General features: G+C 45.5%; 2 protein-coding genes across 2 annotated transcripts; both read left to right on the top strand.

The window, feature by feature from the left end:
* The first annotated feature begins 1989 nt into the window (after positions 1-1989).
* On the top strand, positions 1990-7800 carry LOC124019459 (extracellular calcium-sensing receptor-like). The gene is made up of 7 exons (XM_046334806.1): positions 1990-2273; positions 2744-3038; positions 3761-4050; positions 4476-4756; positions 5038-5246; positions 6286-6631; positions 6884-7800. Exons 1-7 carry the CDS (start codon positions 1990-1992, stop codon positions 7798-7800), a joined length of 2622 nt encoding a protein of 873 aa, XP_046190762.1.
* A 7735-nt stretch (positions 7801-15535) lies between these two features.
* Positions 15536-20159, top strand: LOC124019458 (extracellular calcium-sensing receptor-like). The gene is made up of 7 exons (XM_046334805.1): positions 15536-15819; positions 16211-16505; positions 17047-17336; positions 17582-17862; positions 18171-18379; positions 18628-18973; positions 19243-20159. The coding sequence occupies exons 1-7, from the start codon at positions 15536-15538 to the stop codon at positions 20157-20159; spliced, it is 2622 nt and encodes an 873-aa protein (XP_046190761.1).
* Positions 20160-22965: the final 2806 nt, after the last annotated feature.

Genomic DNA, 22965 nt, shown 5'->3' with positions numbered 1-22965 from the left:
AAAGTATTTATATCCACAGTAAAATGAGTCCCATATCGACATAACCTGAAAGGCCGCTCAGCAAGGAAGAAGCCACTGCTCCAAAACCACCATAACAATGCCAGACTACTGTTTGCAACTGCACATGGGGAGAAAGTGACCATCGTTATGTTTGGAGGAAAAGGGGGAGTCTTGCAAGCCAAAGAACACCATCCCCACCATGAAGCACAGGGTGGCAGCATCATGTTGTGGGGTTGCTTTGCTGCAGGAGGGACTGGTGCACTTCACAAAATAGATGGCATCATGAGGAGATAAAATGATGTGGATATATTGAAGCAACATCTCAAGACATCAGTCAGAAAGTTAAAGCTTGGATACCAATGTGTCTTCCAAATGTGACAGTGACCCCAAGCATACTTCCAAAGTTGTGACAAAAATGGCCTAAAGACAACAAAGTCAAGGTATTGGATTGGCCATCACAAAGCCCTGACCTCAATGCAATAGAGCATATGTGGGCAGAACTTAAACAGCGTGTGGAGCGAGGAGGCCGACAAACCTGACTCAGTTACACCAGCTCTGTCAGGAGGCCTACAAACCTGACTCAGTTACACCAGCTCTGTCAGGAGGCTTACAAACCTGACTCAGTTACACCAGCTCTGTCAGGAGGCCGACAAACCTGACTCAGTTACACCAGCTCTGTCAGGAGGCCTACAAACCTGACTCAGTTACACCAGCTCTGCCAGGAGGCCGACAAACCTGACTCAGTTACACCAGCTCTGTCAGGAGGCCTACAAACCTGACTCAGTTACACCAGCTCTGTCAGGAAGCCTACAAACCTGACTCAGTTACATCAGCTCTGTCAGGAGGCCTACAAACCTGACTCAGTTACACCAGCTCTGTCAGGAGGCCTACAAACCTGACTCAGTTACACCAGCTCTGTCATGAGGCCTACAAACCTGACTCAGTTACACCAGCTCTGTCAAAAGGCCTACAAACCTGACTCAGTTACACCAGCTCTGTCAGGAGGCCGATAAACCTGACTCAGTTACACCAGCTCTGTCAGGAAGCCTACAAACCTGACTCAGTTACACCAGCTCTGTCAGGAGGCCTTACAAACCTGACTCAGTTACACCAGCTCTGTCAGGAGGCCTACAAACATGACTCAGTTACACCAGCTCTGTCAGGAAGCCTACAAACCTGACTCAGTTACACCAGCTCTGTCAAGAGGAATGGGCCACAATTCACCCAAATTATTGTGGGAAGCTTGTGGAAGGCTACACGAAACGTTTGACCCAAGTTAAAACATTTAAAGGCAATGCTACCAAATTCTATATGGGTGTATGTACACTTCTAACCCACTGAGAATTTGCTGAAAGAAATTAAAGCTGAAATAAATCATTTTCTCTACTAGTATTCTGACTTTTCACGTTCTTAAAATTAAGTGGTGTTCCTAACTGACCTAAGACAGGGATTTTTTACTTGGATTAAAAGTCAGGAATTTTGAAAAACTGAGTTTAAATGTATTTGGCAAAGGTGAATGTAAACTTCTGACCAACTGTAAGTGAGGCAACTTACCAAGAGGACTATACTGTTGGGGAAATATAAGAGAGGAAACGTACCAAGAGGACTAGACTATAGCAGAAATACTGTGAAGAGCTAAAGTGCCTAGAGGACTAGACTGTTGGGTAAATACTGTGCAGTGCCAGCGTGCCAAGAGCACTAGACAGTACGAGACGTGGTTATTGTTTCTAATGTATGTTTATCTAAACCATTACAGTCAGTTCTGATGCTGGTGCATACACTCTCTATAGCTGAAAGAAGCAGGACCTGACTGAGTGAGTAGAGCAGCTTCTAGCCCCTCCCTCCTTGGCATGGCCATACCCACAGTGTGGCCCCCAGAGGAATCCCCACAGAGGTATGGTGGGTATTTAACCCAGAGAAGAGAGGTATCCTGACCTATATGGGTCTGTGTGGCGCTGTATTACTCCATACCTTCTACACATCAGGGGAATGAAGCTCTTTCCGGCTCCTGCTCTGGATCCAAGTCTGGCTGGTAGTCTGGTTCTACTACATCTAGCGGTGGTGGCTGGTGGGCTTGCCTTGCTCTCATCTGCCTCTGTCTCTGCCTCTGGGCTGGAGTCTGTCAGATGCAGGCTCCAAGCCACCCCTCGTCCTCCTGCGTTCTCCCAGGATGGGGACTTTGTCATCGGGGGTGTTTTCTCAATCCACAACTACATGCACACTGTGGAACACAGCTACACCAGACTGCCTGAGCCCCTGCAGTGCACAGGGAGGTCAGTGAGCGCAAGAGGGAACAGGGGACAGGACTGTGGCTGTGGGGAGACAGATAAATTGTGTTTTAAAGAGACGGAGACACACTGTTTAAAGACAGATAAACAGTCTGTTTAAAGACAGGTAAACAGTGTTTTAAAGACAGATAAACAGTGTGTTTAATGACAGGTAAACAGTGTTTTAAAGACAGGTAAAGAGTGTTTTAAAGACAGGTAAACAGTGTTTTAAAGACAGATAAACAGTGTGTTTGTGTCTGAGAGAGTAGGTAAAGCCTACCGTTACAAAGTGTCACATTTTCAAATGCAGGCGATACTACAATGTCCTCAATTACAGTTATCAAATGTGTAGGCATGTAGACAGTGTGGAAAATAAGGCTAGATTTTAAGATATTTGTCCTCGTATAACCATATATTCTATAGGCTAATTTACTGTTTAGTCAAGTGGTGCTCACTCACCTACCTTCTATTTACAGTTTGGATTCCCGTGAGTTGCGCTTCTCGCGTACCATGGTCTTTGCAGTTGACGAGATAAACAACAGTTCGGACCTTCTACCGGGTGTCACACTCGGTTATCAAGTGCACGACTCCTGCACCACGGTCCCCATGGCCGTAAAAGTGGCCTTCCAGCTGGCTAACGGCCTGGACCCAATGTTTGATACCGGAGAACAGTGCTCGGGGTCGCCTACAGTGACAGCTATCGTGGGCGAGTCTGGCTCCACGCCAACCATCAGCATGTTGCGCATCATCGGCCCTTTCGGCATTCCTCAGGTAAACTAATGTGGACAGAAATCATTCAGCATATTTTTAACTTACTGTATTCCTACTGTATATTCTCCTCTCCTTCAGGAATGAGTTAAACTTTTAACTTACTGTATTCCTACTGTATATTCGCCTCTCTTTCAGGAATATACATTTCTGTGTGAAATTATGTGGAGAAAGGCATTTTAACATAGACTGAGAACTATGCGTCTGGAGAACATCTAGTGACATTAAAACATGGTCCGAGGACTATCTTTCATAGGCTAGGTTGTTATGGGAGACCAGGGATTAGTTTCACACCTTTTACTCATGTTTTTCACAGCACCAGTATGTCTTATAATACTATTATCAATATGAATAGAACGACAAAGGTAGAAACAGGTAGAAATATATATCCTTTTCAATCGGGCCCAATGAAAAACAATACATTATTATTATTAATGTCTCCCTAACATCATACCACACAGCTAAACAAAAAAGCAGGAAGTTGCCAATAACTAAACCAATAGTTTGGCTTATTATTATTAATATCTCCCCTCCCTTATTCCACCTTTATTTAACCAGGTAAGCTAGTTGAGAACAAGTTATCATTTGCAACTGCAAACTGGCCAAGATAAGGCCAACATCAAATGACACAGCTAAATAAAATAGCAGGAAGTAGCCAATACATTAGAGTTGTGAGGCCGACATGATGATCTTTCTCATGTTTTCGACTGTCTGTTTTTAACTAGGTGAGCCACTTTTCCACCTGTGCTTGTCTGAGTGATAAGAAACAGTATCCAACCTTCTTCAGAACCATCCCCAGTGATCAGTTCCAGGCTGCCGCTCTGGCCCACCTCATCAGGCACTTCGGCTGGACCTGGATTGGGGCGGTTCGTTCCGACTCTGACTACGGTAATAATGGGATGGCTGCTTTCCTACAGGCAGCACAAGAGGAGGGCATCTGTGTAGAGTATTCTGAAGCCTTCTCCCGTACCAACCCACTCAGCAGAGTGCAACGGGTGGCCGACGTGATCCGCAGGTGATCCATTATTACTTGTGAACTTTTCATTCATACAAATGCAAGACCATAATTATTTAAAAAATACTATTGTCATTAATTTATCTCTTTTCCAAAAGCTGATTTTAACTTAACTAGGCAAGTCAGTTAAGAACAAATTCTTATTTTCAATGATGGCCTAAGCACAGTGGGTTAACTGCCTGTTCAGGAGCAGATGGACAGAATTGTACCTTGTCAGCTCGGGGGTTTGAACTTGCAACCTTCTGGTTAATAGGCCAACGCTCTAACCACTAGGCTACACTGCCAACATGTGAGATCAATATGATTTGCATATCTTAAGCATGTCAAAAGTGTTGATTAATACTAATGTTCACTTCACTGAGACATTCCAGTAAATGACAAACATGACCAGCATATTAAGCATATGATATAATCATGTTTCCCAGCTCCACAGCCCAGGTGGTGGTTGCATTCGTATCCTCTTGGGACATGAAAATCCTGCTGAGGGAAATGGAACGCCTGCCCTCTCCACCCCGACAGTGGATCGGGAGTGAGTCCTGGGTCACTGACCCAGATATGCTGCACTTCGGACTGTGTGCCGGGGCCATCGGCATTGGCATCCAACGCTCTGTCATCCCCGGCCTCAGGGACTTCCTCCTGGACCTCTCCCCACAGAAGGTGTCCAAGTCTCCCACGCTCACTGAGTTCTGGGAGGGAGCCTTTGGCTGTCAGCTGGGGACAGGTATCTATCTATCTATCTATCTATCTATCTATCTATCTATCTATCTATCTATCTATCTATCTATCTATCTGTCTGTCTGTCTGTCTGTCTGTCTGTCTGTCTGTCTGTCTGTCTGTCTGTCTGTCTGTCTGTCTGTCTGTCTGTCTGTCTGTCTGTCTGTCTGTCTGTCTGTCTGTCTGTCTGTCTGTCTGTCTGTCTGTCTGTCTGTCTGTCTGTCTGTCTGTCTGTCTGTCTGTCTGTCTGTCTGTCTGTAGGGACCTCTACAGGTGTTGGGGTTGAAGAGAAGGTGTGTGATGGCAGTGAGGATATACAGCAGCTACAGACCCCCTACACAGATACATCCCAGCTGCGTGTCACTAACATGGTGTATAAAGCTGTTTATGCCATAGCACACGCCATCCACAGCATTGTTTGTGAAGAGAGAGAAAACTCCACTGTGAACTGTGACAAAAACCTTAATGTGAAGCCAACACAGGTGAATGACAAGTCTGTAGTATCATTTCCTGGATAAATATGTTTATAAAGACAACATGTATGAAGGCCTAGGAGTTCTCATTATACTTTACAACTTCTTCTGAGGTAACACATCTGATAAAAATGAGTTGAATTAATGTTCTGTTTCTCTCTCTCCATCTATCTTCCATTTTCTCAATTTCTCTCTTTCCATCTTTCTTCCCCTCTCTCCATCTCTCATCTCTCTCTTCCCCTCTCTCCATCTCTCATCTCTCTCTTCCCCTCTCTCCATCTCTCATCTCTCTCTTCCCCTCTCTCCATCTCTCATCTCTCTCTTCCCCTCTCTCCATCTCTCATCTCTCTCTTCCCCTCTCTCCATCTCTCATCTCTCTCTTCCCCTCTCTCCATCTCTCATCTCTCTCTTCCCCTCTCTCCATCTCTCATCTCTCTCTTCCCCTCTCTCCATCTCTCATCTCTCTCTTCCCCTCTCTCCATCTATCGCTCCATCTCTCTCTTCCCCTCTCTCCATCTCTCATCTCTCTCTTCCCCTCTCTCCATCTATCGCTCCATCTCTCTCTTCCCCTTTCTCCATCTCTCATCTCTCTCTTCCCCTCACTCATCTCTGTCTTCCCTTATCTCCATCTATCGCTCCATCTCTCTTCCCCTCTCTCCATCTCTCATCTCTCTCTTCCCCTCACTCATCTCTGTCTTCCCTTATCTCCATCTTTCGCTCCATCTCTCTTCCCCTCACTCATCTCTGTCTTCCCTTATCTCCATCTTTCTTCCCCTTTCTCCATCTATCGCTCCATCTCTCTTCCCCTCACTCATCTCTGTCTTCCCTTATCTCCATCTCTCTTCCCCTCACTCATCTCTGTCTTCCCTTATCTCCATCTCTCTTCCCCTTTCTCCATCTCTCATCTCTCTCTTCCCCTCTCTCCATCTATCGCTCCATCTCTCTTCCCCTCACTCATCTCTGTCTTCCCTTATCTCCATCTCTCTTCACCTTTCTCCTTCTCAATCGTCCCATCTCTCTCTCCCTCTCTTCCCCTTCCAACCCCCAGGTCCTGGAGAGATTGAGGAGGGTGAACTTCTCTCGTAACGGGTACCAGGTGTCTTTCGATGCCAACGGGGACCCAGTGGCCACCTATGAGCTGGTCAACTGGCAGAGACGGGAGAGTGGGAAGATGGAGTTGGTGACAGTGGGGCTCTATGATGCATCCCTGCCTCCTGACCAGAGGCTTGACATCGAGAGGGAAATCACCTGGGTAAAGAACAGTACCCAAGTACCTGTGTCAGTGTGCAGTGAGAGCTGTCCCCCAGGCACTCGTAAGGCTGTACAGAAAGGAAAGCCTGTATGCTGTTATGACTGTATCCAATGTGCAGAGGGAGAGATCAGTAATAACACAGGTAGGACTATAGGAACAGTTGTGTAGTAATTTCTATACCGGTTTACTAAGTATTGTTTTATTCATATTACCAGCACGACAAAGGTAGTGTCTGTCAATCATGTTCTTATTATCTTATGTAAGCTGCACATTAATTCAACATTCTTTATTGTAAACTGACAAACTGCAGCATTGTGGGACATGTATTTGTAAATAAATAAAACCTGAATCTATTATTATTAACATTTGATGTCTGTTGTTTTGGCCTGGTCAGATTCTTCAGACTGTCTGATCTGTCCAGAAGAGTACTGGCCCAACGCTGAGAGAGACCTCTGTATCCTTAAGCCTGTTGAGTTCCTGTCCTTCCACGAGGTCCTTGGAATCATCCTGACCGCCTGCTCTGTGGGCGGGGCTTGTCTGGCCATCGCCACGGCAACTGTCTTCTACCGCCATCGAACTTCGGCCATCGTAAGGGCCAACAACTCTGAGCTGAGCTTCCTGCTTCTCTTCTCCTTGGCTCTGTGTTTTCTGTGTTCTCTCACTTTCATTGGCCAGCCCTCTGAATGGTCCTGTATGCTGCGTCACACAGCGTTTGGGATCACCTTCGTCCTCTGCATCTCTTGTGTTCTGGGGAAAACAATAGTGGTGTTGATGGCCTTCAGGGCTACGCTTCCAGCCAGTAATGTCATGAAATGGTTTGGTCCTCCACAGCAGAGATTGACAGTAGTGTCCTTCACGTTTGTCCAGGCTTTGATATGCACTCTGTGGTTGGTCCTGTCCCCTCCCTTCCCCATTAAAAACCTCACTACCTACAAGGAAAAGATCATTCTAGAGTGTGATGTTGGTTCAGCTATTGGTTTCTGGGCTGTGTTGGGCTATATAGGACTCCTGGCTCTCTTGTGCTTTGTGCTGGCGTTTCTGGCTCGGAAGCTGCCTGATAACTTCAATGAGGCCAAATTCATCACCTTCAGCATGCTCATATTCTGTGCAGTCTGGATCACCTTCATCCCAGCTTATGTCAGCTCTCCTGGGAAGTTGACTGTAGCTGTGGAGATCTTTGCCATCATCACCTCTAGCTTTGGGTTGTTCTTTCTATTATTTGTTCCTAAATGCTTTATTATTCTGTTCAGGCCGGAGAAGAACACCAAGAAACACCTTCGGGATAAGACATCCTATGATATACGTTATTAAGAAATGATTGAGTGGAAAAAACATTGTAACGTTCAGTTATATGGTTTATCATACAGTTAGGTAGGACTACTCTGACAGAGATTACCAATGTTTTAGCAGGTGAACATTGGTAACATTGTAACTATTAACATGACACAGGTTCACTGTAGATATGCCAATGTTTTGAGAGATTGGTGAAATCTAGAGTGTTAAAATTATATTACTAATGCCCTAGATTATAGACAGTGCTGTGCCGCCTTGTTCATTGATTTCTCTAAAGCTTTTGACACTGTCGACCATGCGATTCTTTTGAGGAAACTGTCGTCAATAGGACTGGGATTGGATGCCTTTAGTTGGTTTCATGACTATCTAAAGGATAGAAGTCAGGCTGTTAGAGTCGACGGCATCCAGTAGGAGCCATTGGAGTTGGTTAAAGGGGTCCCACAAGGTTCTATACTTGGTCCATTACTGTTCACTCTCTACATAAACTATATCGGTGATGAGATAAGAAAGTGTCAAGTTCATTTATATGCTGATGACACTGTCATGTAGTCTACCGCTTCAACTGCTGACCAAGCATTATCACTATTGGAGACAGATTTTAAGATATTACAAGTGTATTTTATACAGCTGAAACTTGATTTAAATGCAAAGAAAACACATTTGATGATTTTAATAGGTTCAAAAAGTTGGTTGAAAATACACTTGCACTTATGAGCTTAGATGGTTCTCGAATTAATCAGGTCTCTGCATATAAATACGTATGGATATGGTTGGACGATAATCTCTTTTAAAATGCATATTGACGAACTTTGTAGACGGCTAAAAATCAAGCCAGGCTTCTTCTATAGAAATAGGACATGCTTGTACTCTACAAATAGAAGACAAATGATGCCAGCTACTTTTATGTCTGTTATTGATTATTGGGATATTATTTACCTGCATGCAACTGCATTATCACTGAAAGCTACCTTCTAATTTATCATCACTCATCAATATTAGAATTATATATCCTAAAACCAGGTCTCAAGCATGGATTAAACTTTGAGGCCCATGCGATTTCCACAGAGTTGGGTATGGCTGCCTTTTCCTAATACGCTCCTTGCCTATGGAATAGCCTGCAGACTAAACTTAAACTTGAGACTCTTGTCCCCCTTGATCATTTTAAATATTTATTGGAGCATTTTTATTTTTGAATTGCTTGTAACTGTTTTGGGAAAGAAAAAGTTATTGTGCTGTTGGTAGAATAACCTACGTGTAAATAAAATATCTTGCTGTATTTTTATTGTGTTATCTGTGATAGTTTTGTTTGTCTTGTTTAGTGTTTTAATCATTGTACATAAACTATATGTGTAAACATGTATACGCAGAGCCCAGCTGTAACAGAGACCTTGGTCTCAGGCTGTGTTCCTTGTTGAAATGAAGGTATACATTTTTGTTTTTTAAAATCTAATTTGACCTGCTAAATCATTTGATTAGCAGTAGCCTACAGAGTGGAACAACTTCCATGATGTTGGAGAAAAGCTTTATTTCTATATGAATTGATATAACATTGAAATGCATTTGTTCAATTGATATTGTAATTCATCATATTATGTATTATTATAATATAATTAAAATGTTTATACACAGTTGAAGTCAGAAGTTTACATACACTTAGGTTGGAGTCATTTCAACTCGTTTTTCAACTACTCCACACATTTCTTGTTAACAAATGATAGTTTTGGCAAGTCTGTCAGGACATCTCAGTAATCCCTCCAACAATTGTTTACAGGCAGATTATTTCACTTATAATTCACTGTTTCACAACTCCAGTGGCTGAGAAGTTTACATACACCGTGTTGACTGTGCTTTTAAACAGCTTGGAATATTCCAGAAAAATATGTCATGGCTTTAGTTGCTTCTGATAGGCTGATTGATGTCATTTGAGTCAATTGGAGGTGTACCTGTGGATGTATTTCAAGGACTACCTTCAGACTCGGTGCCTCTTTGCTTCACATCATGGTCAAATCAAATCAGAAAAAAACTTGTAGACCTCCACAAGTCTGGTTCATCCTTGTGAGCAATTTCCAAATGCCTGAAGGTACCACGTTCATCTGTACAAACAATAGTATAAAGGTATAAACACCATGGGACCACGCTGGCGTCATACCACTCAGGAAGAAGACGTGTTCTGTCTCCTAGAGATTAACGTACTTTGGTGCGAAAAGTGCAAATCAATCCCAGAACAACAGCAAAGGACCTTGTGAAGATGCTGGAGGAAACAGGTACGAAAGTATCTGTATCCACAATAAAACAAGTCTTATATCGACATAACCTGAAAGGCCGCTCAGCAAGGAAGAAGCCACTGCTCCAAAATCGCCTTAACAATGCCAGACTACGGTTTGCAACTGCATATGGGGACAAAGATCGTGACTATCGTTATGTTTGGAGGAAAAAGGAGGAGGCTTGCAAGCCGAAGAACGCCATCCCAACCGTGAAGCACGGGGATGGCAGCATCATGTTGTGGGGTTGCTTTGCTGCAGGAGGGAGTGGTGTACTTCACAAAATAGATGGCATCATGAGGCGAGAAAATTCTGTGGATATATTGAAGCAACATCTCAAGACATCAGACAGGAAGTTAAAGCTTGATTGCTAATGGGTCTTCCAAATGTACTGTGACCCCAAGCATACTTCCAAAAATGGCCAAAGGACAACAAAGTCAAGGTATTGGAGTGGCCATCACAAAGCCCTGACCTCAATGCAATAGAACATTTGAACATCTGAAAAAAGCATGGGCAATCAAGGAAGCCGACAAACGTGACTCAGTTACACCAGCTCTGTCAAGAGGAATGGGCCAAAATTCACCCAACTTATTGTGGGAAGCTTGTGCAAGGCTACCCAAAGTGTTTGACACAGTTAAACAATTTAAAGGCAATGCCACCAAATACTAATTGAGTGAACTTCTGACCCACTGGGAATGTAATGAAATAAATATAAGCTGAAATAAATAATTCTCTCTACTAGATTCTGACTTTTCACATTCTTAAAATAAAGTGGTGATCCTAACTGACCTAAAACAGGACATTTTTACTTGGATAAAATGTTAAGAATTTTGAAAAACTGAGTTTAAATGTATTTGGCTAAGGTGAATGTAAACTTCTGACTTTAACTGTAAGTAAGGCAACGTACCAAGAGGACTAGACTGTAGGGGATATATAAGAGAGGAAGCGTACCAAGAGGTCTATACTTTATGTGAGCGGACCAAGTAATTGGGTGTCACTCTAAAGCGGGAAGGTGGAATAAACAAGTCAGTAGTAGGTTTTCTTGATTGAACACAGTTCTCTATTGAGGGCATTTGGTCAACACAAACACTCCAACATGATCAGTGAACATCTTCCAAGGAAAAACATACATCTTCTTCTCCAGATGAAACAGGAACACAATAGGATTATCTTTAAACTTCAACAAAAAGTCACGGGATTGTCATCGTCTTAGTGGTTCTTCCTGGATAGCTCCTCTCTCTCGGTGGCCATCTTCCAGAGATAGTTTCCCCCCCCCCCCCCCCTCTCTGCTGGTTCCATTCTCTCTCTTATAGGGGAAGGAGAGTATGTCATTAGTACCGTCAGCTGTGCTTAATTGCCTCTGGTTACCTTGTCTCCCATGCCTTGTTGGGCTACTATCCATGAGCCCAGCCTGCCCTCTGGTGGTCCTTCCACATACCTTCCCCCCCCCAGGACTGAACCGGAGGGTCGGGCGCCAGACGCACCGTCTTGGTCGCGTCGGGACAGCGCGTCTGCATTCCCGTTCCTCGATCCGGCCCTGTGGATGACATGGAAAGAGAACGGTTGTAAAGACAAAAACCATCTGGCTATTCTGTTGTTATTGTTTCTCTTACCAGCCATCCACGTGAGGGGCGCATGGTCAGTAACTAATGCAAACCTCCGACCCAGTAGGTAGTACCGGAGATAATCAAGGGCCCACTTGATGGCTCAGGCCTCTTTCTCTATGGTCGCATACCTCTGTTCCCGATCGCTGAGCTTCCTACTAATGAAGAGAATCGGCTTCTCTGCTTCACCTTTACCCTGAGCTAGCACGGCCCTGAGCCCTGTATCCGAGGCGTCGACCTGCACAATGAACTCTTGTGAGAAGTCCGGAGCCTGTAGAACGGGATCAGAACACAGGCCATCTTTTAGCAATTGAAAGGCCTCTTCCGTCTCGTCTTTCCACTCTACCTGGTTTGGCAGGTTTTTCCTGATGAGGTTTGTGAGGGGGTTGGCAATGGTTGCATATCCCGGGATAAAACGGCAATAATATCCTGTTATCCCTAAGAAGGCCCGAACGTCTCGCTTGGTCCAGGGTCGAGGCCAGTCACGAATTGCCCTGGTCTTCTCTGCCTGTGGGCGTATTTTCCCATTCCCCACGGTGTACCCCAGGTATTCCGCTTCGGACAGGCACAGGCAGCATTTATTTGGATTGGCTGTCAACCCTGTGGCTTCCAAACTCACGAGCACCGCCCGTAATCGCAGGAGGTGACTATCCCAGTCCTCGCTGTGGATGACCACATCGTCTATGTACGCCGCTGCATACTCTTGATGGGCCGTAGAATGGCATCCATGAGGCGTTGGAAAGTTGCAGCGGCACCGTGCAGTCCGAAGTTCATCCTCACATACTGGAAAAGCCCCTCTGGGGTGGCGAAGGCAGTCTTTGGGTGATCCTCCGGAGCCACCGGCACTTGCCAATATCCCTTCGTCAAATCCAGGGTAGTGATGAACTTGGCCTTTCCTAAGCGCTCCAAGAGTTCATCCACGCGGGCATGGGATATGCATCGAATGTAAAGTCGTTGCAGAGTCTCATACTACCATCGGATTTGGGGACCAGGACTATGGGACTGGACCACTCACTCGTCGAGGGCTCGATCACGCCCATCCTCAACATCTCCCTCACCTCTTTCTTAGCGATGACTCTGCGAGCCTCAGGAATCCTGTAAGGGCGGATATGCACCTTCTTGCCAGCTTAAGTGTGGATATGGTGGAACAGGACATCTGTTTGTCCTGGGAATGGAGAGAATATTCGACCGAAGTTCATAATCAGCTTGTCTAGCTGTCTTGACTGCTCCGGTAGGAGAGTTTGGCCACGGCGCACCTGTGGTAGAGCCTCCTCTTTTCCTTTGCCCTCCAGGGCCATCAAAGCCACCTCCTCCTCTCGTCCAAGGTACGTCTTCAGCAGGTTTATGTGATAGAGTTGGACCTTCTTCCTCCTGTCACGTTGCTTGATGAGGTAATTGACTGGTGAGACCCTTTTCATTACCTCGTAGGACCCCCTCCACTGCGCCAGCAAGCGATGTTCGGCCGTGGGCACAAGCACCATCACTTTCTCTCCCACGGTGAACTCACGGGGGGTCGCGGACTTATCATAGGCCCAGGCTTGGGTTCTTTGGGCCTTCTCCATATGCTCCTTGACTATGGGCCACACTGCTGACAGGCGGTCTCTCATCAGGGTAACGTGTTCTATTGTGGATCGAAAGGGGCATGGTTGGGTCTCCCAGGTCTCCTTGGCTAAGTCGAGGATTCCTCGACAGCGTCTACCATAGAGCAATTCAAACGGAGAGAATCCAGTGGATGCCTGTGGTACTTCTCGCAGGGCAAACGTTAAGTGTGGGAGAAGCATGTCCCAGTTTTTCCCGTCTCGGGACACCACTCTTCTCAACATGCTTTTAATTGTTTTGTTTAAGCGTTCACACAACCCGTCTGTTTGCGGGTGGAATATGCTTGTACGTATCTGTTGAACCTGATATAACCGACATCAACCGGGACATGAACGGGGTTCCTTGATCAGTTAAGATAGTCTTGGGGAGGCCCACACGAGAGAACATCAGGAATAACTCCTTGGCAATTTTGGGAGGGGTCCTACGAGGGCCATAGCTATGCGTTCAAAGGGAGTCTCTATGATGGGGAGAGGAATCAAAGGGTTACGTAGGTGTGGCCGTGGGGCTGTACGTTGACATTGATCACACGTCCTACAATACCTGGCCACATCCCGGTTGACCCGGGGCCAATAGAATCTCTGCATGATTCTGTCAATAGTCTTGTCTCGTGCCAGGTGTCCTCCTAGGACGTGGGAATGGGCTAACTGTAGAACTGTATCCCTGTATGGCCTAGGCACCATTAGTAATTCCTGGTTTTCCCCCCTTCGTCGTACGACCCAGTATAAGAGACCCCGCCTGATTGCATAGTGCCTCCTGTCGATCACCTTCACCTTCCTCATGGCCTCCCTTAGGTCTGGGTCTCTATGCTGTGAGGTGCCAAACTGTCCCTTTAATTCCTGGGGCAGGTCGACCTCGGTAGAGGGATGTGGGGGTTATTCCAAATCCCCACCAGGGGTGGCCGAGGAGAATCCCGAGGAGAATCCCTTCCAGGTTCCCTCCTCGGATGGAGCTTCAAATATATCCCTTAGTGCCTGGTTGCTCCTTCCTTCCTGTGTTGTGTATAACCCTTCACATGTGTCTTCATCGGTGGTTTCCTGGAATATCTGTCGTAAACGTTGGGTCGCTATTTCTTCCTCTTCTGCAGAGGACGAGGACGCGGCTACGTCTCCTTGTAGGACTACTATCTCGGGCTTGGATTTTGATTTTCTCTTCTTTCCTGTCCCCCTTCTTCCCGTGCATAACGTCATCTGCCGAAGCTCCTTATATGAGGGACAGTCTCTCCCGATCAATAATGGCACCTTCAGCTGGGGCACTTTCTCTGCCCTGACTGTACACCTTCCTTTTGGAGTGAGAATAGGTAGATTCACAGTGGGGTAATAGTGGGTGTCTCCATGGATACAGGATACGGCTACTTTGTCTGGTAGCAGTGTTGCGGAGGTCACCATCCGCTCCTCTACTAACGTAACCATACAATACTGTGTACAGCCAGTGTACCAAGAGGACAATACTGTAGGTTAAAAATAAGAGAGGAAGCGTACCAATAGGTCTAGACTATAGAATAAATACTGTGTACTGCCAGCGTACCAAGAGGACTATACTGTATGGTAAATATAAGAGAGGAAGAGTACCAATAGGTCTAGACTATAGAATAAATACTGTGTACTGCCAGCGTACCAAGAGGACTATACTGTAGGAGAAATATAAGAGAGGAAGCGTACCAATAGGACTAGACTTTTTGAATAAATACTGTGTACTGCCAGCGTACGAAGAGGACTGTACTGTAGGAGAAATATAAGAGAGGAAACATACCAATAGGACTCGACTTTTTGAATAAATACTGTGTACTGCCAGCGTAGAAGACTAGACTATATGGGAAGTACTGAGTAGTGCCTGAATGTCAAGAGGACTAGATTGTAGGGGAAAAATAAGAGAGGCAGCGAGCCAAGAGGTCTAGACTACAGAGGAAATATAAGTCAGGTAAAGTGAAAAATTGACTAGACTTTTGAATAAATACCATGAAGAACCCGTGTGCCAAGAGCACTAGACCGTAAGAGAAATATAAGAGAGGCTCATGGTTATTCTGTGTCTAATGTATGTTTATGTCTATCTAAACCATCCTCGTCAACGTATTTCTGATGCTGGTGCATACACTCTCTATAGATGAAAGAAGCAGGGTGAGGAGAGCAGCTTCTAATCCCTCCCTCATTGGCATGGCCGTACCCACAGTGTGGCCCCCAGAGGAATCCCCACAGAGGTACAGTGGGTATTTAACCCAGAGAAGAGAGGTAACCTGACCTATGAAGGTCTTTGTGGCGCTGTGCTACCCCATACCCTCTACACATCAGAGGAATGAGGCTCTCTCTGTTTCCTGCTCTGGATCCAAGTCTGGCTGGTAGTCTGGTTCTACTACATCTAGCTGTGGTGGCTGGTGGGCTTGCCTTGCTCTCGTCTGCCTCTGCCTCTGCCTCTGGGCTGGAGTCTGTCAGATGCAGGCTTCAAGGCACCCCTCGTCCTCCGGCGTTCTCCCAGGACGGGGACTTTGTCATCGGGGGTGTTTTCTCCATCCACAGCTACATGCACACTGTGGATCACAGCTACACCAGCCTGCCTGAGCCCCTGCAGTGCACAGGGAGGTCAGTGAACGCAAGAGGGTACCGGGGACAGGACTCTGGCTGTGTGGGGACACAGATAAATTGTGTTTTAAAGACACGGAGACAGTGTTTAAAGACAGATAAACAGTGTGTTTAAAGACAGGAAAACAGTATTTTAAAGACATATAACTATTGTTTTTAAGACAGATAAAAAGTGTGTTTGTATTGGTAAAGACTACTGTTACAAAGTGTCACATTTTCAAATGCAGGCTATACTACAATGTCCTCAAGTACCGATATCAAATGTGTAGGCATGTAGACAGTGGAAAATAAGAATAAATATGGAGATGTTTGCCCTCGTATAACCATGTATTCTATAGGCTAGTTTACCATTTAGTCAAGTGGTGCTCACTCACCGATCTTCTATTTACAGTTTGAACTCCCGTGAGTTGCGCTTCTCGCGTACCATGGTCTTTGCAGTTGACGAGATAAACAACAGTTCGGATCTCCTACCGGGTGTCACACTCGGTTATCAAGTGCACGACTCGTGCAACACGGTCCCCATGGCCATGAATGTGGCCTTCCATCTGGCTAACGGCCTGGACCCAATGTTTGATACTGGAGAACAGTGCTCAGGGTCGCCTACAGTAACAGCTATCGTGGGCGAGTCTGCCTCCTCACCTACCATCAGCATGTTGCGCACCATCGGCCCTTTTGGAATTCCTCAGGTAATCTCCTACGGAAATAAATTATTCAGCTTCTTTTAATTTACTGTATTTCTATTGCCTCTCCTTCAGGAATGAGTTCAACTTTTAATTTTCCAAGTTCCAATTTTATACTCCTCTCTTTCAGGAATATACATTTCTGTGTGAAATTTTGAGGAGAAAGGCATTTGAACATAGACTCAGGACTATGAGTCTGGAGAACTTCTGTAGGCATTAAAACATGATCTGAGGACTACGTTTCATAGGCTAGGTTGTTATGAGAGAACAGGGATTAGTGTCACACCATTTACTCATGTTTTTCACAACACCAGTATGTCTTATAATACTATTATCAACATGAATAGAACGACAAAGATAGAAACGGGAAGACATATGTATCCGTTTCAATCTGGCCCAATGAAAAACAATACATTATTATTATTAATGTCTCCCTAACCTCATACCACACAGCTAAACAAAAAAAGCAGGAAGTTGCCAATAACTAAAACTTGTTTGGCCGACATGATGTTCTTTCTCATGTTTTCGACTGTCTGTTTTTACCAAGGTGAGCCACTTTTCCACCTGTGCTTGTCTGAGTGATAAGAAACAGTATCCAACCTTCTTCAGAACCATCCCCAGTGATCAGTTCCAGGCTGCCGCTCTGGCCCACCTCATCAGGCACTTCGGCTGGACCTGGATTGGGGCGGTCCGTTCCGACTCTGACTACGGTAATTACGGGATGGCGGCTTTCCTACAGGCAGCACAAGAGGAGGGAATCTGTGTAGAGTATTCTGAAGCTTTCTCCCGTACCAACCCACTCAGCAGAGTGCAACGGGTGACCGACGTGATCCGCAGGTGATCCGTGATTACTTGTGAACTTTTCATTCACACAAATGCAAGCCCATATTTATAAAAAATACTATTGTTAATAATTTCTCTCTTTTCCAAAAGCTGATCTATGAGACCAACATGATTTGCATATCTTAAGCATGTCAAAGGTGTTGATTAATACTAATGTTCATGTTCACTTCACTGAGACATTCCAGTAAATGACAAACATGACCAGCATATTAAGCATATGATATAATCATGTTCCCCAGCTCCACAGCCCAGGTGGTGGTTGCATTTGTATCCTACAGGGACATGAAAATCTTGCTGAGGGAGATGGAACGCCTGCCCTCTCCACCCCGCCAGTGGATCGGGACTGAGTCCTGGGTCACTGACCCAGATATGCTGCATTTCAGCCTGTGTGCCGGGGCCATCGGATTTGGCATCCAACGCTCTGTCATCCCCGGCCTCAGGGACTTCCTCCTGGACCTCTCCCCACAGAAGGTGTCCAACTCTCCCCTGCTCACTGAGTTCTGGGAGGGAGCCTTTGGCTGTAGGCTGGGGACAGGTATTTATCTATCTATCTATCTATCTATCTATCTATCTATCTATCTATCTATCTATCTATCTATCTATCTATCTATCTGTCTGTCTGTCTGTCTGTCTGTCTGTCTGTCTGTCTGTCTGTCTGTCTGTCTGTCTGTCTGTCTGTCTGTCTGTCTGTCTGTCTGTCTGTCTGTCTGTCTGTCTGTCTGTCTGTCTGTCTGTCTGTCTGTCTGTCTGTCTGTCTGTCTGTCTGTCTGTCTGTCTGCCTGTCTGTCTGTCTGTCTGTCTGTCTGTCTGTAGGGACCTCATCTACAGGTGTTGGGGTTGAAGAGAAGGTGTGTGATGGCAGTGAGGATATACAACAGCTACAGACCCCCTACACAGATACATCCCAGCTGCGTGTCACTAACATGGTGTATAAAGCTGTTTATGCCATAGCACACGCCATCCACAGCATCGTTTGTGAAGAGAGAGAAAACTCCACTGTGAACTGTGACAAAAACCTTAATGTGAAGCCAACACAGGTGAATGACAAGTCTGTAGTATCATTTCCTGATAAATAGGTTTATTTCAACTACAGGAGGACTAGAAGTTCTCATTATACTTTACAACTTCTTCTGAAGTAACACATCTGATAAATTGGAGGTGAATTAATGTTCTGTTTCTCTCTCTCCCTCCCTCACTCCATCTCTCTCTTCCCTTCTGACCATCTCTCTTCTCACCTCTGTCCTTCTCTCCCATCCCCTCTCTCAAATGCTCTTCCAAACACCAGATCCTGGAGAGATTGAGGAGGGTGAACTTCTCTCGTAACGGGTACCAGGTATCTTTCGATGCCAACGGGGACCCAGTGGCCACCTATGAGCTGGTCAACTGGCAGAGACGGGAGAGTGGGAAGATGGAGTTTGTGACAGTGGGGCTCTATGATGCATCCCTGCCTCCTGACCAGAGGCTTGACGTCAAGAGGGAAATCACCTGGGTAAAGAACAGTACCCAAGTACCTGTGTCAGTGTGCAGTGAGAGCTGTCCCCCAGGCACGCGTAAGGCTATACAGAAAGGAAAGCCTGTATGCTGTTATGACTGTATCCAATGTGCAGAGGGACAGATCAGTAATAAATCAGGTAGGACTTTAGGTACAGTTGGCAAAAATGTGTAGTAATTTTTGTCACGGTTTACTAAATACTGGCTTCTTCCTATTACCAGCAATACAAAGGTAGTGTCTGTCAATCATGTTCCTGTTCTTATTATCTCATGTAAGCTGCACATTAATTCAACATTCTCTATTGTATAAACTGACAAAGTGCAGCATTGTGGGACATGTATTTGTAAATAAATCAAACCTGAATCTATTATTATTAACATTTGATGTCTGTTGTTTTGTCCTGGTCAGATTCTTCAGACTGTCTGATCTGTCCCGAAGAGTACTGGCCCAACGCTGAGAGAGACCGCTGTATCCTTAAACCTGTTGAGTTCCTGTCCTTCCATGAGGTCCTTGGAATCATCCTGACCGCCTGCTCTGTGGGCGGGGCTCTACTGGCCATCGCCACGGCAGCTGTCTTCTACCACCACCGACATTCGGCCATCGTCAGGGCCAACAACTCGGAGCTGAGCTTCCTGCTGCTCTTCTCCTTGGCTCTGTGTTTTCTGTGTTCTCTTACTTTCATTGGCCGGCCCTCTGAATGGTCCTGTATGCTGCGTCACACAGCGTTTGGGATCACCTTCGTTCTCTGCATCTCTTGTGTTCTGGGGAAAACAATAGTGGTGTTGATGGCCTTCAGGGCTACACTTCCAGGCAGTAATGTCATGAAATGGTTTGGTCCTCCACAGCAGAGATTGACTGTAGTGTCCTTCACGTTTGTCCAGGCTTTGATATGCACTCTGTGGTTGGTCCTGTCCCCTCCCTTCCCCATTAAAAACATCACTACCTACAAGGAAAAGATAATTCTAGAGTGTGATGTGGGTTCAGCTATTGGTTTCTGGGCTGTGTTGGGCTATATAGGACTCCTGTCTCTCTTGTGCTTTGTGCTGGCTTTTCTGGCTCGAAAGCTGCCTGATAACTTCAATGAGGCCAAATTCATCACCTTCAGCATGCTCATATTCTGTGCAGTCTGGATCACCTTTATCCCAGCTTATGTCAGCTCTCCTGGGAAGTTGACTGTAGCTGTGGAGATCTTTGCCATCATCACCTCTAGCTTTGGGTTGTTCTTTCTATTATTTGTTCCTAAATGCTTTATTATTCTGTTCAGGCCAGAGAAGAACACCAAGAAACACCTTATGGAGAAGACATCCAATGATATACGTTATTAAGAAATGATTGAGTGGAAAACACATTGTAACGTTCAGTTATATGGTTTATCATAGAGTTAGGTAGGACGACTCTGACAGAGATGACCAACATTTTAGCAGATATTCATTGGTAACATTGTAACTAGGAACATGACACAGGTTCACTTTAGATATTCCAATATTATGAAAGATTGTTCAAATCTAGAGTGTTAAAGTGATTTTACTAATGGCCTAGACAATAGGAAGTACTGTGACGCCTTGTTTCATAGATTTATCTAAAGCTTTTGACACTGTAGAACATGCGATTCTTTTGGGTAAGCTGTCGTCAATAGGACTGGGATTGGATGCCTGTCGTAGGGTTTATGGCTATCTAAAGGATAAAAGTCAGGCTGTTAGAGTCGACGGCATCCAGTCAAAGCCATTGGAGTTGGTTAAAGGGGTCACACAAGGTTCTATACTTGGTCCATTACTGTTCACTCTCTACATAAACTATATCTGTGATGAGATAAGAACTTGTCAAATTCATTTATATGCTGATGACACTGTCATGTACTCTATCGCTTCAAACGCTGACCAAGCATTATCACTATTGGAGACAGATTTTAAGATATTACAAGTGTATTTTATACAGCTGAAACTTGATTTAAATGCAAATAAAACACATTTGATGATTTTAATAGGTTCAAAAAGTTGGTTGAAAATACACTTGCACTTACGAGCTTGGATGGTTTTTCGAATTAATCAGGTCTCTGCATATAAATACATGGTTGGATGATGAACTGTCTATTAAAATGCATTTTGACCAACTTTGTAAACGGCTAAAAATCAAGCTAGTCTTCCTCTATAAAAACAGGACATGTTTGTCCTCTACAAATAGAAGACAAATGATACAAGCTACTTTTATGTCTGTTATAGATTATGGGGATATTATTTATATGTTTGCTATGGCATCAACACTTAAATCGCTGGATGCTACTTATCATTGCACACTTAGGTTTATTACGGGTGCTAGCTACAGAACTCACCACTGTGTTTTATATCAAAATGTGGGTTGAACTTTGCTGTCTGTGAGACGAGAACACGCTCTCGTGTTTGTCTATAAAGCACTTCCGAATAAGCTACCTTCTAATTTATCATCACTCATCAATATTAGAATTATATATCCTAAAACCAGGTCACAAGCATGGACTACACTTGAGGCCCATGAGATTTCCACAGAGTTGGGTATGGCTGCCTTTTCCTAATACTCTCCTTGCCTATGGAATAGCCTGCAGACTAAACTTAAACTTGAGACTCTTGTCCCCCTTGATCATTTTAAATATTTATTGGAGCATTTTTATTTTTGAATTGCTTGTAACTGTTTCGGGAAAGACAAGTTATTGTGCTGTTAGTAGAATAACCTACGTGTAAATAAAATATCTTGCTTTTGTCACGCCTTGGTCATTGTATTTTGTGTTTTCGTTATATATTTGGTCAGGCCAGGGTGTGACATGGGTTTATGTTATTGTATTTTCGTATTGGGGTTCGTAGTATTTGGGATCGCGACTGATTAGGGGTGTTGTATAGGCTTGGCTGCCTGAGGCGGTTCTCAATCAGAGTCAGGTGATTCTCGTTGTCTCTGATTGGGAACCGTATTTAGGTAGCCTGGTTTCGCTTTGTATTTCGTGGGTGATTGTTCCTGTCTTTGTGTAGTTTCACCAGATAGGCTGTAATTTGGTTTCACGTTCCGTTTGTTGTTTTTGAATGTGTATAGTTATTTCATGTATCGCTTTTTTCTATTAAAGTCATGAGTAACCACTACGCTGCATTTCGGTCCGACTCTCTTTCCACAAACGAAGAACGCCGTTACAGAATCACCCACCACACTCGGACCGAGCAGCGTGTTAAAAGGCAGCAGCGAAAGGAGGAAGTTATGGACAGCAGAGGCATGGAGTATACGACGTGGGAAGAAATAGACAGGTGGGCGGCCGACCCAGAGAGAGTGCAGGAGCCCGCCTGGGATTCGCTGGAACAGTGCGAAGAGGGCTATAGGCGAATGGAATCGAAAAGAAAGAGACGGCGGCGCAGAGCGAAACCCGAAAGTCACCCCCAAATATTTATTGGGGGGAGGCTCAGGGAGAGAGTAGCAGAGTCAGGAGTCAGACCTGTGCCGACTCTCCCTGTTAATTGTGAAGAGCAGCTGCAGTGGGAGAGGCTGCACCACCTGGAGAAATGGACATGGGAGGAAGAACTGGACGGTAAAGGACCCTGGGCGCAGCCGGGAGAATATCGCCGTCCCAAGGAAGAACTAGAGGCGGATAAAGCGGAGAGGCGCTGGTATGAGGAGGCAGCACTGCGACGCGGATGGAAGCCTGAAAAGCAGCCCCAAAAAAAAATTTGGGGGGGGGTTAATGGGAATATGGCTATGCCAGGTAGGAGACCTGCGCAAACTCCCTGTGCTCAACGTTGGGCTAGAGAGACCGGGCAGGCACCGTGTTATGCTATGGAGCGCACAGTGTTTCCAGTGCGGTTGCATAGCCCGGTGCGGCACATACCAGCCCTTCGTATTGGCCGGGCTCGAGTGGGCATCGAGCCAGGTAAGCTTGGGCAGGCTCGGTGCTCAAGAGCTCCAGTGCGCCTGCACGGTCCGGTCTATCCAGAGCCACCTCCACACCCCAGTCCTCCGGTAGCAGCTCCCCGCACCAGGCTTCCTGTGCGTGTCCTCGATCCTGTAGCACCAGTTCCAGCACCACGCACCAGGCCTTCTGTGCGCCTCGCCTGTTCAACACAGTCAGAGCCTTCCTTCCCTCCTGCGCTGTCGGAGTCTCCCGCCTGTTCAGCGCTATCA

This window comes from Oncorhynchus gorbuscha, unplaced genomic scaffold (genome assembly GCF_021184085.1).
Source record: "Oncorhynchus gorbuscha isolate QuinsamMale2020 ecotype Even-year unplaced genomic scaffold, OgorEven_v1.0 Un_scaffold_99:::fragment_4:::debris, whole genome shotgun sequence".
Classification (NCBI taxonomy): domain Eukaryota; kingdom Metazoa; phylum Chordata; class Actinopteri; order Salmoniformes; family Salmonidae; genus Oncorhynchus; species Oncorhynchus gorbuscha.
This window is presented reverse-complemented; position numbering and strand designations above follow the sequence as displayed.

What these genes read in the sequence shown, in the direction of transcription:
- LOC124019459 (XM_046334806.1), top strand. Translation starts at nt 1,990, where the DNA reads ATGAAGCTCTTTCCGGCTCCTGCTCTGGATCCAAGTCTGGCTGGTAGT. An exon ending in GCCCTTTCGGCATTCCTCAG is followed by an intron (nt 3,039 to 3,760) that starts GTAAACTAATGT and finishes GTTTTTAACTAG; the next exon opens with GTGAGCCACTTTTCCACCTG. An exon ending in CTGGGAGGGAGCCTTTGGCT is followed by an intron (nt 4,757 to 5,037) that starts GTCAGCTGGGGA and finishes GGACCTCTACAG; the next exon opens with GTGTTGGGGTTGAAGAGAAG.
- LOC124019458 (XM_046334805.1), top strand. Translation starts at nt 15,536, where the DNA reads ATGAGGCTCTCTCTGTTTCCTGCTCTGGATCCAAGTCTGGCTGGTAGT. An exon ending in CCCCTGCAGTGCACAGGGAG is followed by an intron (nt 15,820 to 16,210) that starts GTCAGTGAACGC and finishes TTCTATTTACAG; the next exon opens with TTTGAACTCCCGTGAGTTGC. An exon ending in ACAGATCAGTAATAAATCAG is followed by an intron (nt 18,974 to 19,242) that starts GTAGGACTTTAG and finishes TGTCCTGGTCAG; the next exon opens with ATTCTTCAGACTGTCTGATC.